At 41.5% G+C, this 18,923-nt stretch overlaps 1 protein-coding gene across 1 annotated transcript in view; it reads left to right on the top strand.

Moving 5' to 3' along the window:
• Positions 1-18,923, top strand: part of nadka (NAD kinase a) — a 218,139-nt gene that overhangs the window by 183,851 nt on the left and 15,365 nt on the right. The window contains exons 9-11 of the mRNA XM_026270696.1: positions 17,230-17,329; positions 17,625-17,782; positions 17,857-17,939. Coding sequence (XP_026126481.1) covers positions 17,230-17,329; positions 17,625-17,782; positions 17,857-17,939 — 341 coding nt within the window. The remainder of the gene's footprint in view (positions 1-17,229; positions 17,330-17,624; positions 17,783-17,856; positions 17,940-18,923) is intronic.

Genomic DNA, 18,923 nt, shown 5'->3' with positions numbered 1-18,923 from the left:
CGCTTTGCCAAACAGATTCCAGATCATATTTATCATTTGCGGATGGAGCCTCCATTCTCTGTGTACAATGCCGTCCCTGGACAGCATGTCCGCGCCGCAATTCAAACTGCCCGGTACGTGCACTGCTCGAATCGACAGAAGTACCCTGTCCGTCCATAACAGCAATTGTCTCGCTAATCCCTGCAGGGATCGTGAACGCAAACCTCCCTGGCGATTGATGTACGCCACCACCGCCGTGTTGTCCGTTCTGATGAGAACATGACGGTGTTTCACAAACGGAAGGAAACTCTGCAGCGCTAGATGAACCGCTTCCCTCTCCAAGCAGTTTACATGCCAATGCGTCTGGTCCCCTGTCCACGTACCGAATGCTGGTCTGCCATCGCATAGGGCTCCCCAGCCTGATAGTGAAGCATCCGTAGTGACCACTACACATCTGACCACTTTGTCCATAGCAGCACCCTGCTCTAATATGGTCGTGCCGAACCAAGGCGCCAGATTCTCGAGACATGAACGCATTATGATAAGGCGTTCCGTTCCCGCTCTCCACGCCCGCGGCTTCACTCGGCTCTGTAACCAGTGTTGAAGCGGTCTCATGTGTAACAAGCCCAGTCTGCAGACGGAGGCTGCGGCCGCCATCAGACCGAGCAACCTCTGAAACGTTCTTAAGGGGATAGCTCTGCCTTGAACGAAGAGGGCTAGTGTATTTTGAATCGACTGGATTCTCGGCTCTGACAGCTTCGCGGTCATAGAGCGTGAGTCCAGTATCATACCCAGGAATGTGATATATTGGCGCGGCTGCAGTGTGCTCTTTTGAATGTTCACAGACAGCCCCAAACCTGTCAGATGGGCAAGGAGTCTGTGTTTGTGTTCCTCGAGAGCGCTTCTCGACCGAGTGATGACTAACTAGTCGTCGAGCATTCCACTGAGTTTCAGGGGAGCGAGCGCTGTATTCATGCATATTGTAAATACACGGGGAGCCAAAGCGAGCCCAAACGGCAACACTTTGAACTGGTACGCCACACCCTCGAATGCAAAACGCAGGAAGCGCCTGTGATGTGGGGCTATCTGGATGTGGAAGTAAGCATCCTTTAGATCCACTGCAATGAAGTAATCGTCGGGCTGAATGTGCGCGAGGATCTGCCGAGGAAAGAACCGTCCATCCATCTCTTAGACGGCAGCTCCTTGGGGGCTGTCCACTCCAATTCCATATCTGCCACCGCCTCCGTGAGGATCGACAGAAGCTCGGCATCCAGCGAGGCGGGGGCGGCTTCAGACGGGGCCTCGGACCACACTCCCGGGTCTGAGGCATTAGTAGACATGGCGTCGTCCTCGTCATATCCAAACGAGACCATTTCCCACGCTTCTAGTGGAGGGCGGTAACTGGCCTCAGAGTATGAGAGGGGATCTTCCACGTGAGGGTGGCGTGGGCGTTGGGCCGACGCCAGTACCTCGACAGAATCTGTCGACGGAGCTCTCTGCAGTCTCCCGGTTCACGGCTGGACGGCGGCGGACGGGAGAGAGGCAGGATTTACAGGGCCACCGTTACGGGTAACGGCCAGCCTTGCACGAAGGATCTTGATGGGAAGCTCCTCACAGGCACATCCCGGTCCTTCGAATGCCGCCTCTGTGTGAGCCCGACCCAGGCACAGCACACACTGCTCGTGTGCGTCCGGGAAATCAATGGGCCCACCACACATGCAGCAAAGAGACATTTTAAGAGTAAAATCACCGGAACGCGAGAGGGGATAATTTTCCACAATTTTCCGCTCTGTATGTGTGAATCCACGGCGAAACCAGACTCAAGTGAAGAAAAAAGATTCTGAGGGTTTTGGCGCCCACCGTCACCTATATTGATGGCTGTCAGCCAATCAGGTGAGGGCAAGGGCGCCATTGGCTATTTGCAAGCAAAAGAGTTATTCAATCAGACTTCATAATTTCGAGGAAATGGATTTCCCCATACGTAATGTCGAGAGACGGACTCGATAAGGGAACGAGCAGTTTCGTTCCCCTTGCATTATGTTTGCCATTTGATGTTGGCCACTGTTGTGGTCGCGTCGGCGTCTCTTTTACATTATGAGCGCGCTTGCCACGCGCAATGGGCCTACATTTGAAATAACGAAATTGTAATTGAAATTGGCATTGTTAGCATATGATTTTTTTTAAACTTTGAAAAAATATTTTTATATAAAATTATTAGTAGAACATTTTATGCATCTTTATTCCCCTCAAAGCATATCCGCTCCCCCCCCCCCCCTGTGGGGGGCGCGGACCCCAGGTTGGGAACCAATGCTCTAATACACACAAACTAAAGTAACGAAAACACACAAACAGTCATTCAGACAGTGACAGAGAACACTATTTCTTGACCGCAACCTGAGAGAATCAATCTACTAGCACTTTAATCTTAGTTCATTTTCTTAATAAGATTTGCACCAGTTTCAGACAGAATTAGGAGGTATTGTGTACTTGCGTTTGGATGCTCCTTGTTGGCTTTGGATGCATTCTCTTCTGTAACGAAGTTGCTGGAGAGGGATTCTCTGGCACTGATTGGCTGGCAGTCGGTCGATGATGCGTTCGGAGAGACAGCAATCGATGGTGAGTGGTTGGTTGACTTTTCCGGGTGGCACTTAGTTCACAAGACTTCCTGGATTAAAGAAGTTTCTCTGAGAGGGTTTTCTTGGACGAAGTTCAACAAAGGATCTTACAGAAGAGTTGATGAGTTTTGAGTGTGCTCTTGGTGGTTTGAAGCTGGACGATGGAAAGGTCAGCACAAAAATAGGCAAAAGCCCAAGTCACTGCAAGCAGGGCAAAGCAAGGCACAGAGCTAAAAGCAACGCATAGTTGCTTGTCATTGGGTTATAAGCGTGTCCATCTGATCCGTCCTTCTTAGTGTGACAGCCAATCAGATATTGTCTTGGGCAGGACCTACGCCCTGTTCTCCGGTTCTTGCATATAATTAGCGTAATGTCCACTTGATCGCGCGTGTCCAAACTTCTGAGAGTTTAGTTTAAACGCTTTAATAAGCAAACTTAATAGTTTAAATATGGTGCATCCTACTCAACCCTCAAACCACGGAAAAAAGTTCATGCTCATTTTTTTTTTTACATTTTATTTAATTAAAAAAATTTTGCTTTAACCCCTGCATTGGATTTCAGTAATGTGTTTAATTTTTATTGCCCTTTCTTTAGATAGACGTGAACCATTTATTAAATTATTTCAATTTAGTGGTAATAACGCTAAAATGACTTAGTAACAGAGTAAGTCCTTTGCAATCTATAACACATAGGGAAAAATGGGGGAGAATCTCCCAACCCTTATAAACAGTATCTACTGCTTAATTGTAACATATTAGAGATGAGATGAATAAATGGGTGCATTTTGCCGCTGTGACTAATATTTGTTAGAGTAATCGTGCTTAAAGCAAAAATATAAATTTTTAAATCTCTTGGTGAAATTGTGCAGGAACCTTTAGGCCATACTTTGGCGTGCTTGATCTATTTCGACCTCACTCAGACCGTCACCACGGTCTTACCTTGAATGACGCCATTCTGCCAGCTCTCCTCGAGACCTAATGTAAACAATGTCAGGTGACTGACCCCTAGTGGTTGGTTCCCTATAAAACATCCGGATGAACCGAACACTTCCTCTTTGCCTTTCTCGCCTCTCTAGAGACCGGTTTGGAGGAAATCCGCGTGTATACACTGTTATTTGGAAATCTGTACCCATTCAATCCGTCACTATAGTGCAGGCGCCTGGTGCCCCTGAGGATTGCAGTATTTTTTTCCTTTTTCTTCTATATTTTCAGGTGAGTGGTTGTGAGTGGTAATGTGGTATTATTTACATTACAATTTAACGAATTTAACGAATTTGATTCATGTTTAAATTTGTTTTGTAGGGATTGTATTCCGACGCTTATATATATATATATATATATATATATATATATATATATATATATAATTTTCATTGTGTATACACACATTTACATATCATTGGCAAACTCCTGTGTGCAGGAGTATTCCTATGTGTTATCTGAGCTACAACTGTACGCAGCTGTCTAACAATCATGAGTCAACCTCTGTGCCATTATTGTCGTGCTACTATGCATCCTCGGGATGGACATCGCGAGTGTCCATCATGTCTGGGTATAGCCCATTTACTGGAGGACATTGGAAAACCATGCCCGGCCGCAGCTGTGTTCTCCCTACAAGAGTGGGTGCAGAGAGCTAGCCTTTTTGAATGGCCAGCTCATGTTAGAGGTGCATCAGGATCAGTGGTTGATGCACGCTCTCTTAAACGGAGAAGGGAACATTCTCCTGTTGAAGTCCATGATGGACCTAGCTGCTCTGATGGAAGAAGGTCAAGGGCTTCAGAACCTCAAGTTGACACCCAGTTGCAAATTCTAGCAACTTTACGGGATTTGGCTGGGAAAATGGATAATTTTAGACCCCACGATAGGGGGTTAGGTGGACAACAACATGCCGTTTCATCTGTTGTTTCTGAGGATGATATTCCTCCAAATCAGGGCGGAAGAGGTAACATTCCTGACACAATTTCTCTTCATGCTCATGACTCTCTTTTTGGTAGTAATGATCAGGATGTGAGTGAGGAAGATCAAGGAGATGAGTCCAGGTCTTCTGCTATTGATGGAGACCGTAACCAACCTGACATTTTTAACATAATTCTTAGTGCTGCAAGAATTCTAGGTTTGGAAACCCAGGCTGAGGCATCAACGATACCAGTGGTGCAAGGTGTGTGGGCTGGGGTCTCCCAGTCTCAACCATCTGTTTCGATTCCTGTTACTGAGGACTATTCACAAATGCTAAGCAAAGCCTGGAATCATCCCAAAGCTGCACCCCAGTTCAATGCTGATACTATCAGGAAGGAACTGACATACATACCCGTCAAACCAGGCCGTGTGTTTCACCCAGACTCTCAGACGACGCTTGATAAAGCTGAGCAAGCGCGGAAGAGAAGAGAATCAGTGCAACGCACATTTGGTCCCGCTAAGGCAGCTAGACAGTCATATCGAGGCTTTCAGCCCCCTCATCATCCCCATTTTAGTCGGCCAGGACCATGGGAGTTCAACAGAAGACAAAATACCCATTCTCAGAGGTTTGATAGCAGCCAAAGTGCCAGACAAGCACCACGGCATTCCCAAATGGCTCGGTCTCATACATCAGTTAGAGATGCACCACAAAAGAGGCGAAACCCCAGGGGCTCAGGCCCCTATGGGGGAACTGCGTAACAATCCTGGAAGAGCTGCCGGAATCTGCTCCCAGCTATGCCTGGACAGCTGGGAGAGGAAAATCTCAGATCGTTGGGTACTCGCTACGATAAAGAGCGGATACAGAATCCAGTTCCGGCAATGACCTCCTTCGTTTTCAGGGATTCACTTAACTGTGGTCAAAGACGCAGTCCAGGCAGAAATTGTATCCACAGAAATAACAACCCTTCTTGGGAAGAAGGCAATTACTCAGCTACAACCCTGCGAACAGCACACTGGGTTTTATTCAAACTATTTCCTTGTGCCCAAAAAAGACGGTGGTCTCCGACCCATTTTAGACCTAAGACGTCTGAATGCATACATAAAAGTGTTGCCATTCAAGATGCTGACCACCGCCCAAATCTTGGAGGTTATAGAGCCAAACGAGTGGTTTACAACTCTAGACCTCAAAGATGCATACTTTCATGTGCCCATTCATCCAGATCACAGGAAGTTTCTTCGCTTTGCTTTTCAAGGCCAAGCATATCAATTCGAGGTCCTTCCCTTTGGCCTTTCCCTTTCTCCCCAGTGTATTTACCAGGGTGGTGTCAGCCGTTCTTTACCCTCTTCAGGCAGTGGGTATAAAGATCCTCCCATACCTGGACGACTGGCTAATCTGTGCACCAAGCCGTCACAAGGTTCTAAGAGATACAGAGGCTGTTATCAACCATGTACAAGAGCTTGGGTTCCGCATGAATTTTAAAAAAAGAAATGTCGAACCACGGCAAGAGACCGTATTTGTAGGGTTAGTTTTGAACACCTTAACAATTACAGCATATCTTTCCCCACAGAGGGTAGCAAGGTTATCTGCCCTGGCACTATCTTTCCGCTTAGGCAAGCGGATGGAGTTGGCACAGTTCCAAAGATTACTGGGGATGATAGCGGCAGCAATAAAGGTAGTGCCTCTGGGACTGCTCAAAGCACGACCATTGCAATGGTGGATCAACAAATTTCAACTCCACCCAAAATTACACAGGCGAGTGAAGTTGAAAGTCACTCAGAAATGTGTTCAGGCTCTGCGTCCATGGATAAGCAGCAGCAGGTTGGGTCAAGGTGTTCCTCTGGGAAATATACCAGCGAGGAGAATGGTGGTGACAACCGATGCTTCTCTGAAAGGTTGGGGGGCTGTCTGGCAAGGAAGATCAGTCAGAGGCTCATGGATGTTCCCATGGACTATGGAACACATCAATGTGCTGGAGCTGAGAGCAATCTATCTGTCTTTGAGACACTTGATTCCATTCCTACAGGACAGGCATGTCCTTGTAAGAACCGACAATATGTCGGCAGTTTATTACATCAATCACCAAGGAGGCACCAGGTCATTGCGCTGCCTCCAGGAAACCAGGAGACTTCTGTTTTGGGCTCACCCAAGACTCGCCTCTCTCAGGGCAATTTACATACCCGGAAAAGTGAACCGGGCAGCAGATCTCCTCTCCCAAACTGGACCTCTCCCGGGGGAATGGCGATTACACCCGGAGGTGGTGCATCTCATTTGGACCCGGTTTGGGAGAGCCCACACCGACCTGTTTGCATCAGCCGAGACAACCCATTGCAAGATGTGGTTCTCTCTGAGTGGCCAAGGAGGGCCTTTGAGACTTGATGCACTGTCTCACGAGTGGCCGGGAGGTTTATTATATGCTTTTCCTCCCCTACCATTGATTTCTCATGTGCTCAAAAGGGTGGATCTGGGATGTTGCAAGATCTTACTGATCGCCCCGAAATGGCCAAAGAGACATTGGTTCCCACCTCTCCTATGTCTGGTACAGGGCCATCCATGGCCACTACCAACCAGAACAGACCTTCTCTCTCAAGTGGAGGGACAGATCTGGCACCCAAACCCAGCCACATTACAACTCTGGGTTTGGCCCCTACTGAGCCCCTCTCTTGTCAGCTAGAGGAGGCAGTAAGGAGAACCATAAACAATGCTAAAGCACCTTCCACTTGGGATAACTACTCAAGTAAGTGGCGTGTGTTCTCTAACTGGTGTCAGGACAAAAACTTGGACCCCATGAATTGTGGTCTCGATTCCATTTTATGCTTTCTTCAGTCACTTTTAGACTCAGGAAAAAAAGTCAACACCGTACGAGTTTATGTGGCGGCTATTTCCCATTTCCACAGTATTGTGGAAGGTTTATCAGTTGGTAAACACATGTTGGTTACTCAATTTCTCAAAGGTGCACGTCGCCTCTATCCAGACAAAAGGCTGAGATCACCATCCTGGGATCTTCCCATGGTTCTACAGTCATTGACTTGAGACCCATTTGAACCATTGGCCCAGGCGGATCTTAAATCACTGACGTGGAAAACAGTTTTTCTTCTTGCTATCTGTTCAACAAAGAGAGTGGGTGAGTTACATTCTTTAGCAGTAAGTGAAGACTGTCTGAGATGGAAGGCAAACTATTCAGGGGTCTCTCTCTGGCCGAACCTGGCTTTCCTGCCTAAAGATCTTAATACTTGCACGATCAATCAAGTAATCGAACTTGCAGCATTTCAACCTGATCCTGATCTCTCTTGTACAGAACTTGATCTTGCTACCTTATGTCCAGTTCGAGCACTTCGCACATACATTGAGCAGACACAGTCGTTACGACATTTACACACTCAGTTGTTTTTGTGTTTTGATAAGAAAAGTATCGGAAAACCAGCCTCGAAACAGCGCCTATCATATTGGAAAGTAGACACTATTGCACACACATACTCCAGTCAGAGCTTACCAGTCCCAGGGAACCTGGTAGCTCATTCTACCAGGAGTCTTGCTACATCCTGGGCAGCACTGAAGGGGGTGGCACTAACGGACATATGTGCAGTGGCATCATGGAGCTCACCTTGTACCTTTGCCCAGTATTACAGGGTCAATGTGGCGGACCCAGTTACGCTTGGGTCCACAATTCTGCTCTCGGCCGCTAAGCAGGGATGTAAAGAAGGAGAGGCTTACATTCCCTCGTGACCTTGATGGCACTAGTCATCCAAGGTAAGACCGTGGTGACGCTCTGAGTGAGGTCGAAATAGATCGTAAGTTATGACTATAACTATGGATCTATGAGACCGAATGATGACCGTCACCATTTCTTGTCACTCGGGATTAACTGAGGCGTTCCAGGCAAGAGGAAGTGTTCGGTTCATCCGGATGTTTTATAGGGAACCAACCACTAGGGGTCAGTCACCTGACATTGTTTACATTAGGTCTCGAGGAGAGCTGGCAGAATGGCGTCATTCAAGGTAAGACCGTGGTGACGGTCATCATTTGGTCTCATAGATCCATAGTTATAGTCATAACTTACGTTATCATATTCATTATCTGGCTCGGCTCTGTGTTCATCTTCAGTTCTTTTTTCACAGCAGTTCGGTCAGTGTATTGTTGGAGTAAATTTCTTCGGGATATTGGTTTGTTTTAACTCAGAGGGAGTGTCAGCCACATTAAAAAAGTTAACAGCTCAAGTCATTTGTGGATTAATGCTTATTGGAGACGCAAACAGTTTCAAACGATTCAGTTCGATTCGGTGAACTGGTTCAAGAAGATCCAGTTAAATCGAATTATTCGTTTGCGAACCGGATATCACTACACTGTGGTGAATGCGCTCACAACAGACACGGAAGAGAAGACAATGCTGAATAAATTCGTAGTTTATGCTATTTTTTGGACCAAAATGTATTTTTTTGTAAAGAAGGAGAGGCTTACATTCCCTCGTGACCTTGATGGCACTAGTCATCCAAGGTAAGACCGTGGTGACGCTCTGAGTGAGGTCGAAATAGATTGTAAGTTATGACTATAACTATGGATCTATGAGACCGAATGATGACCGTCACCATTTCTTGTCACTCGGGATTAACTGAGGCGTTCCAGGCAAGAGGAAGTGTTCGGTTCATCCGGATGTTTTATAGGGAACCAACCACTAGGGGTCAGTCACCTGACATTGTTTACATTAGGTCTCGAGGAGAGCTGGCAGAATGGCGTCATTCAAGGTAAGACCGTGGTGACGGTCATCATTTGGTCTCATAGATCCATAGTTATAGTCATAACTTACGTTATCATATTCATTATCTGGCTCGGCTCTGTGTTCATCTTCAGTTCTTTTTTCACAGCAGTTCGGTCAGTGTATTGTTGGAGTAAATTTCTTCGGGATATTGGTTTGTTTTAACTCAGAGGGAGTGTCAGCCACATTAAAAAAGTTAACAGCTCAAGTCATTTGTGGATTAATGCTTATTGGAGACGCAAACAGTTTCAAACGATTCAGTTCGATTCGGTGAACTGTTTCAAGAAGATCCAGTTAAATCGAATTATTCGTTTGCGAACCGGATATCATTACACTGTGGTGAATGCGCTCACAACAGACACGGAAGAGAAGACAATGCTGAATAAATTCGTAGTTTATGCTATTTTTTGGACCAAAATGTATTTTTGATGCTTCAAAACGGACGGATCTTAAACTGTGTTCTTAAACTGTGTTTAAGATGAACGGAGGTCTTACGGGTTTGGAACGACATGAGGGTGAGTCATTAATGACATAATTTTCCTTTTGGGGTGAACTAACCCTCTAAGAGAACTTTAAAATCTGTTCTAAATTGAATAAGCAACCATTGAGGGCCCTCAGTACAGGTGTGATGTGTTATAGTGTCCTCATACAAGTGTGTTGAAACTCTGACTAAACGGCAAGTTAAACTGTAGCCAATGAAGACAGAGTTGAAGTAAGGTTGATTATTTACTATTACTTATTCTCATTAATATTTACAGTGACACCTGTAAAAAACAAAAACAAAAAAACAATATCTAATATTCCTCCTGGTGGAATGACCTCCCCAACTCAATCCGAGCAGCTGAATCCTTAGCCATCTTCAAGAATCTCTTCCATCTTTATTTAACCCTCTAACTTTATTATATTATTTAAAATCCCATGCTACGTGTACTGTGTTAACCTAACTGAGACTTGTTATAGCACTTATATATCATTGCTCTTTTTGTTGTTTTTAATTGCTTCCACTATCCTCATCTGTAAGTCGCTTTGGATAAAAGCGTCTGCTAAATGAATAAATGTAAATGTAATATTCAGAGTCCAATATCTTGAATAATATCACATTATAAATGACCGTAGCATAAAAATGAACTACTGTTCTCACTGTAGTAGCAGTTACAATGGCTATTAGTTGAAGTTGTGTTGATTCGGGCATGTTGGATGAGGGAGACAGTGCTGCTCTAGGACAGTTTGGAAAACCACTGCATTACCGAGGCATGTTCTTAAATGTGACTCATGTAACAATACTCATATAACAATACATACATGCACAGTTTTTAAGGCAGCTTTAATTGCTTTTTGGTAACATGACTTAACTGATGACATAACTATGACATTGCATGCTCATACTTTTTTCACGATATAATATGAAATGATACAGTGCGTGTAGGTACATTTGTGCGTGCAATTATGCGCTACAAGCACAGGTCAATACAAATGAGCTGCTGCTCCCCACCCTCTTTTCCAGAATAGAGTTGCACCATTACAGCTCATACCTGCTAAAAACATCCGTTTTGGTTTTGATTATCATGTTTATTGCACTGAAATGATGCGTTTTAAACCATTATCTGAGTGCAAACATCCAAAGCACACAGAAAGAAAGTGCCTGTCCCATCATATGAGTACTAAACAAAGTTCTCATTCACACACAAGTTTACATAAAAAAAACACGAGTTACAAAAACAGTAGGTTACGTCTGTGAAGGTAAACAGATGGGAAATAAATTGCATGTCTATCTTAGATCTGTTGGCAGCAGCAACATACAGTACAGTAAATAAATCAATTAATCCACTGCTCTCTTGTCTCTTTTGAGGCTGGGACTCTAAATAGTGTTCTGTGCTCATCTGTGCAGCTAAAGACAGAACAGTTGGCATGTTTTGCTCAAACTTTCACCATTGCGTTAGAGTCGTATACCGTATACCGTTGTCACTTGCTAAATCAAAATGACGGTGCCATGGATGGAAATTTACAGATTAAGTGGCAGTAATATTAGAATGAGATTTCTTTGCAACATCACTATGGGCGCTAAATCAGACATGCTCGTTTTCAGATGATTAAAAAAAAAGCCTTACCAAAACAAAGTTACTGGGTTAATCTTTGTTACATTTCCTTGGTTGATAGATGCTCCAGGGACCTGATTATAGAGCACTTAAAACCTGAGAAGTCAGATTTTCATCATGTCACCTTTAACGCGTTAAACTGAAAAATTAACTGCATATGTTAATGCACTATTTGATAGCACTAAAATATACACAGTGAAGGTCAAAAACACATTGTTAAGCATATTGATCTTAACAGAGTAATGAATAGACTTTGTTTCAATCCTGAAAACGGATCCTGTTCAACAAGTGAAACAAGAAAAATAAGTTTTCAAGGTATCAGGTCATCAAAAATAAAAAAAGAAAGAAACAAAAAAACACATTCATTTAGCATGTTGATATCAGGAGCAACTACATTATTACATAAGAAATCGCTTATATTGCCCACTCCTAATAACTCCTAAAAAAGATTTTGTAGTATTAAACACAACCAAGCTTTTATACAAAAACTATACAAACCAAGTAAAAGAATACTTTTGTCTAAAATAATATTTTATGTCTGAGAAACTAAATAATTATCATTAAACAAGTTAAAAATAAACACATAGAGGTGCATCTCAATAAATTATAATGTCATGGAAAAGTTATTTATTTCAGTAATTCAACTTCAATTGTGAAACTCGTGTATTAAATAAATTCAGTGCACACAGACTGAAGTAGTTTAAGTCTTTGGTTCTTTTAATTGTGATGATTTTGGCTCGCATTCAACAAAAATCTCAACAAATTAGAATATGGTGACATGCGAATCAGCTAACCAACTCAAAACACCTTTAAATGTTTCCTGAGCCTTCGAAATGGTCTCTCAGTTTGGTTTACTAGGCTACACAATCATGGGGAAGATTGCTGTCTCTACAGTTGTCCAAAATACAATCATTGACACCCTTCACAAGCCACAAACATTGCTTGTCAAAGAAGCTGGCTGTTCACATAGTCCTGTATCCAAGCATGTTAACAGAAAGTTAAGTGGAAGGAAAAAGTGTGAGAGAGATGAACAACCAACCAAGGGAACCGTAGCCTTATGAGGATTGTAATGCAAAATCGATTCAAGAATTTAAGTGAACTTAACAAGGAATTTGCTGAACCACGGATAACATCAGTGGCGTCTTACCTGGACTAAGGAGAAGAAGAACTGGACTGTTGCCCAGTGATCCAAAGTCCTCTTTACAGATGAGAGAGAAACAGACAAATATTAGGGCAGATGCCATTCTTCTAATGATGTAGCAAGTACATAGGGTGTTATGGGAAGTGTTTCCGGTTCTGGTTTACCTAATTAATGCAGCCTAAAAATCCTTTAACGGATTTGGATATTAAAAGCATATTAGTATGTTATGTGTAAGCCAGGTTAAAGAGATGGGTCTTTAATCTAGATTTAAACTGCAAGAGTGTGTCTGCCTCCCGAACAATGTTAGGTAGGTTATTCCAGAGTTTAGGCGCCATCTAGGAAAAGGATCTGCAACCCGCAGTTGATTTTGATATTCTAGGTATTATCAAATTGCCTGAGTTTTGAGAACGTAGCGTACGTAGAGGATTATAATGTAAAAGGAGCTCATTATTTTTGAGATGGAAAAATGCAGTTTTACACATGCTAGAAATGTGGCTTTCTAAGGAAAGATTGCTATCAAATAGCACTCTAGGTTATTACAAGCAGAGTTTTTAGGTCCTATAATTAACACCTCTGTATTTTCTGAATTTAGCAGTAAGAAATTACTCTTCATCCAATTTTTATATCGACTATGCATTCCATTAGTTTTTCAAATTGCTGTGTTTCACCGGGCCGCAAAGAAATATAGAGCTGAGTATCATCAGCATTACAGTGAAAGCTAACACCATGTTTCCTGATGATATCTCCCAAGGGTAACATATAAAGCATGAAGAGTAGCAGCCCTAGTACTGAGCCTTGAGGTACTCCGTACTGCACTTGTGATCAATATGATACATCTTCATTCACTGCTACGAACTGATGGCGGTCATATAAGTACGATTTAAACCATGCTAATGCACTTCCACTGATTCCAACAAAGTGTTCAAGTCTATGCAAAAGAATGCTGTGGTCAATTGTGTCAAACGCAGCACTAAGATCCAATAAAACTAATAGAGAGATACATCCACGATCAGATGATAAGAGCAGATCATTTGTAACTCTATGGAGAGCAGTCTCAGTACTATAATACGGTCTAAATCCTGACTGGAAATCCTCACATATACCATTTTTGTCTAAGAAGGAATATAATTGTGAGGATACCACCTTTTCTAGTATATTGGACAGAAAAGGGAGATTCAAGATTTGTCTATAATTAACTAGTTATTTGGGGTCAAGTTGTGTTTTTTTTTTTTTATGAGAGGCTTAATAACAGCCAGTTTGAAGGTTTTGGGGACATATCCTAATGACAATGAGGAATTAATAATTTTCAGAAGAGGACCTATGACTTCTGGAAGCACCTCTTTTAGGAGCTTAGATGGTATAGGTTCTAACATACATGCTGTTGGTTTAGATGATTTAACAAGTTTACACAATTCTTCCTCTCCCATAGTAGAGAATGAGTGGAACTGTTCCTCTGGGGGTCTATAGTGCACTGTCTGATGTGATACTGTAGCTGACGGCTGAATGGTTGCAATTTTATCTCTAATAGTATCGATTTTAGATAAAGTAATTCATAAAGTCATTACTGTTGTGGTGTTGGGAAATGTCAACACTTGTTGAGGCTTTATTTTTCGTTAATTTAGCCACTGTATTGAATAAATACCAGGGGTTATGTTTGTTTTCTTCTAAAAGTGAAGAAAAGTAATCGGATCTAGCTGTTTTTAATGCTTTTCTGTATGATAGGTTAATTTCCCACCAAGCAATACGAAATACCTCTAGTTTTGTTTTACCTCCAGCTGCGCTCCATTTTTCGGGCTGCTCTCTTTAGTGTGCGAGTATGCTCATTATACCATGGTGTCAAACTGTTTTCCTTAACCTTCCTTAAAGGGACACTGAGTAGGAATTACTCCCATCTAGTGGTGAAATTGTATTTTGCATTCAAACTAATTTTGCTCTCCAGCACCTCGCTTTTTCAAATGCGCGTTGCATCTACGGTAGGCGATATGTACCAAAAAGCTTTGACAGGATGTATTCTAATAGCACTTCGTCGAGTTTTCCTTCAGGTGAACAGGTGTGTTATTTCAAACAAACTGCAACATGACAACTAACAAACGAATGTTACAGTATGAATTACTGACTGTGGAAAACATGAAATATTGTAATTAGTAGTTATGTCTAATTTATTCGTTATATTTTCTGAATTATATGCATTGTTAGATATAAAAAAAATATTATAATATAGACTGTAACACTGACTTACCTGTCGAGAAGAAAACTGGCCACTTCAGCGTCTCTTTTGAAATCTTTATCCAGCATTAGCTCTTTCCACCTAGAAAAAGCTTCCCCGACATTAACTCTTGTTTTCTGTAATCTACGGTCACGTTTCCTTTTACGTTCTATTTTTGACTGTTTTGGCGCCGATGTTTTCTTCTCCTGTGGCGCGGCATATGTATGGTCCATAATAAGAATGCAATCCAGACTTTTAAACTTGCCGGTGCAGTTTCAAGCGCCTCTCACTGCTCTGCACCTGCGTTTCTGGCTCTGACCGAAAACGCGCTGTGGAAACGCGTTGGCTTAGTACTTTTTGTCCCTCTCTGCTATTATAGTTTTGCAAGATGGCGGAACTACATGGAAGCCTCCGTCAACCTACCCGTCCCATGTATATAAAGATAATAAATTCTTCATTTACAAGGATTAGTTTAAACATTGGCATAGGTATTTGTACACCATTGAGGGCATATTTATGAATAAAAATATTGATTTTAGATAATAAAATACCTAAAAAGTTACTTAATGTCCCTTTAAGCATAAAGGAACAACTTTATTTAAAGTGCTAGAAAAGAGAGAGTCCATAGTTTCTGTTACATCATCAAGTTGTTCTGAGGTTTTGGATATGCTAAGGAATTTGGATACATCAAGAAGATAAGTTAAAAAGCAGTATTTTGAGGTAGAAGTGATGGTTCTTCCATCTTTGTAACAAGAAGCAGAACTTACAATTTTGGCTACATGAAGTTTGCACAGAACTAAATAGTGATCTGAGATATCATCACTGAATATTTTCAACACTATCAACATCAATTCCTAGTGACAGTATTAAATGTAGAGTATGATTTCGACAATGAGTAGGTCCTGAAACATGTTGTCTAACACCAATAGAGTTCAGAATGTCTATAAACGCTGATCCCAATGCATCTTTTTCATTATTGACATGGATATTAAAATCACCAACTATTAAAACTTTATCTGCAGCCAGAACTAACTCGGATGTAAAATCACCAAACTCTTTAATAAAGTCTGTATGGTGCCCTGGTGGCCTGTATACAGTAGCCACTACAAACATAACAGGGGATTTATCATTAACATTTGTTTCTCTGGATAATGTTATATGTAGCACCATTACTTCAAACGAGTTATACTTGAAGCCTGCCCTCTGAGAAATCCTGAAAACATTGTTATAAATTGAAGCAACTCCTCCCCCTTTGCCTTTTAGACGTGGCTCATGTTTATAACAGTAATCTTGTGGGGTGGACTTATTTAAAATAATGTAATCATCAGGTTTTGCCTCAGGGCTCAGTTCTTGGACCACTTCTCTTCTCTGTCTACATGGCATCATTAGGTTCTGTCATTCAGAAACATGGCTTTTCATACCACTACTATGCTGATGACACTCAACTCTACCTCTCATTCCATCCTGATGATCCGACGGTAGCTATTTGCATCTCAGCTTGTCTAACAGACATTTCTTGCTGGATAATGTACCATCACCTTCAGCTCAACCTTGCCATGACAGAACTGCTTGTTATTCCAGCAAACCCATCGTTTCATCACAATGTCACCATCAAGTTAGCCACATCAACCATGACTCCTTCAAAAACAGCCAGGGGCCTTGGAGTTATGATTGATGATCAGTTGACTTTCTCAGACCACATTGCTAAAACTGTCCAATCCTGCAGATTTGCTTTATTCAACATCAAGAAGATCAAGCACTTTCTTTCAGAACATGCTGCACAACTCCTTGTTCAAGCTATTGTTCTGTCCAGGCTGGACTAGTGCAATGCTCTCTTGGCAGGTCTTCCAGCCAGTTCTATCAAACCTTTACAATGAATGTGGCAGCAACGCGACAGCAAGATTATTTTTTAATGAGCCAAAAAGAATACACGTCACATCTCTGTTTATCAATTTGCACTGGCTACCAATAGCCGCTCGCATAAAATTCAAGGCATTGATGTTTGCCTACAAAACTACAAGTCACTTTTACGGACTTTTAAATTAAATGTTACATTTTTATAGACATATTTGTCATGTCTGTGTTTCAAGTATTCACTGAGTTTTGGTTAATTTTTGTGACTCATTCCAGAGAGAGGTTCACAGAGATTGAGGTTAAGAAACCACACCCTGTATGTTTTCTCTATTTTACAAAAGCACAGATTTTTTGTTATTCTGAGTGTATACAAATAAAAGTAGACCCTTTACAGATTAAAATTTTGTATTGCCCTTATCTGTACAATCAAAAATAACAGAGTAATTAAATTATTTTCGACTTCATCAGGAAGAAATGCCACAAAACACACTGGCATGTTTATCCTCTTATTGTTTAATCTGATATAATTTTGATCAAAACAACTTGAACATTGAACTTGAAGTAATATGTGCATAGCAGATATTCATCACTTTAAACTGTTCATTTTTGGCAGTTAATATGCTGGGTTTCCAGATATTTTCATGTATAAAGCCGTTGTCTTATTTTCTGTAAATAATATATCTTTCTGTCAGGTGCTGAATGAAGTCGTTGTAGACAGAGGTCCATCTTCCTACCTCTCTAATGTGGACTTGTTTCTGGATGGTCACCTGATCACCACTGTTCAGGGAGATGGTTAGTGTAAAATAAGGCATAGTTTGTTCATTAAACCGCAGAAAAAAAGAATATTCTGTTTTCCCCCTTCTGCACCAAAAACATACCAAACAGTAATTTCAAAACCAAGGTATGTACCAAACTGTCATTTTTGTGTAGTTACACTCATACTGTTTACTGTTATATTTTTACTGATAAAGAGACAATGCTGATGATGAAATTCAAGAATAGCATTTTGTCCAATAATGTTCAGTGATGTGCGTTTCTGAAAAATAACAGGTTTTTTTTGTAATATTTTTCTTGTTCTCTTTGCCAGGTGTGGTAGTGTCAACTCCTACAGGAAGTACTGCATATGCAGTAGCAGCAGGTGCATCTATGATCCACCCAAATGTTCCAGCCATCATGATCACACCCATCTGTCCACACTCCCTCTCCTTCAGACCCATCGTAGTGCCTGCTGATGTTGAGCTCAAGGTGAATCCACAACACCTGCTGCTCATTGGCTTTGACTGCATGAGGACATTTACTGAATCATTTTATGATTTTAGATTATGCTGTCCCGTGATGCCAGAAACACGGCCTGGGTGTCTCTTGATGGCAGGAAATGGCAGGAAATTGCCTATGGGGACAGGTAAGTGACCTCAGCATGACCATTTCAACATAAGTTTTTGTAAACATTCAGTAGATTTGTTCAAGTATGCTGACAAGAAATGTAGGATGGGATTTGTTCCTCAGTGTGTCCTATTATCTTACATATTTATTCATTTTATTATTCATTCAGTTTGGGTAGGAATATTAAAATATATCCTATATGATGAAGTATTCACCTGCCTGCAGTTAACAATTCTTCAGCAATGTAACAAATGGACTAAGAAAGCAAGTTGAAGTAAGAAGTCCAAGTGCAGTTTATTTACACAAAGACAAAGTATAATCCAAAAAAAAAAACACTTGACTTGAACAGTCTTGACTTGGCATGAACAGACTTGAATCGAACATACTTGACTTGGCATAAACAGACTTAACATGAACATACTTGACTTGGCATAAATGGACTCAATGACGACAGGGTTCCCACGGGTCCTTGAAATCCTTGAATGTTTGTGAATCTAAATAAATAAATAATTATAATATAAAGTGCCCTGGAAAGTGTTTGAAAATAAACATGCATAGATACAGGTCCTTGAAAGTATTTCAATTTATTTTGTGCAGGAAGTTTTCTGGAAAAAAATCCATATTATTCTCTCTGGTCCTCTAATGTATTATTTCACCAACACTTTGTGGACTTTGCATACTAGCTTGCTTGATTTATGTTAGTTACGTACATTTACGTATTACGTTAAGTGTTAATTTGTGTTGTATGTTGCCATGACGTTCACATGTGCATGAAACTACTATGATAGTACCTAAAAGTTTCACAGACACACCCTGAAATTAATGCTGAATTGATTTGCTTGTTAAGATAATGTAAACCCATGAGGCAAGAAAAACTTAAAAAGCATATTCATATTATCTTAAAACTTCTGGTTACATGATCCTAAGCTCTTTTCAATAAAATCCATGCTTAATAAGGTTACCAAACGTTCCTAAATAAAATGAATGTTAGGAAGAAAAAAAC

Source organism: Carassius auratus, chromosome 8 (genome assembly GCF_003368295.1).
Source record: "Carassius auratus strain Wakin chromosome 8, ASM336829v1, whole genome shotgun sequence".
In the NCBI taxonomy this organism is placed as follows: Eukaryota; Metazoa; Chordata; class Actinopteri; order Cypriniformes; family Cyprinidae; genus Carassius; species Carassius auratus.
Note: the sequence above shows the minus strand (reverse complement) of the source record. Positions and strands in the feature narration are given on the sequence as shown.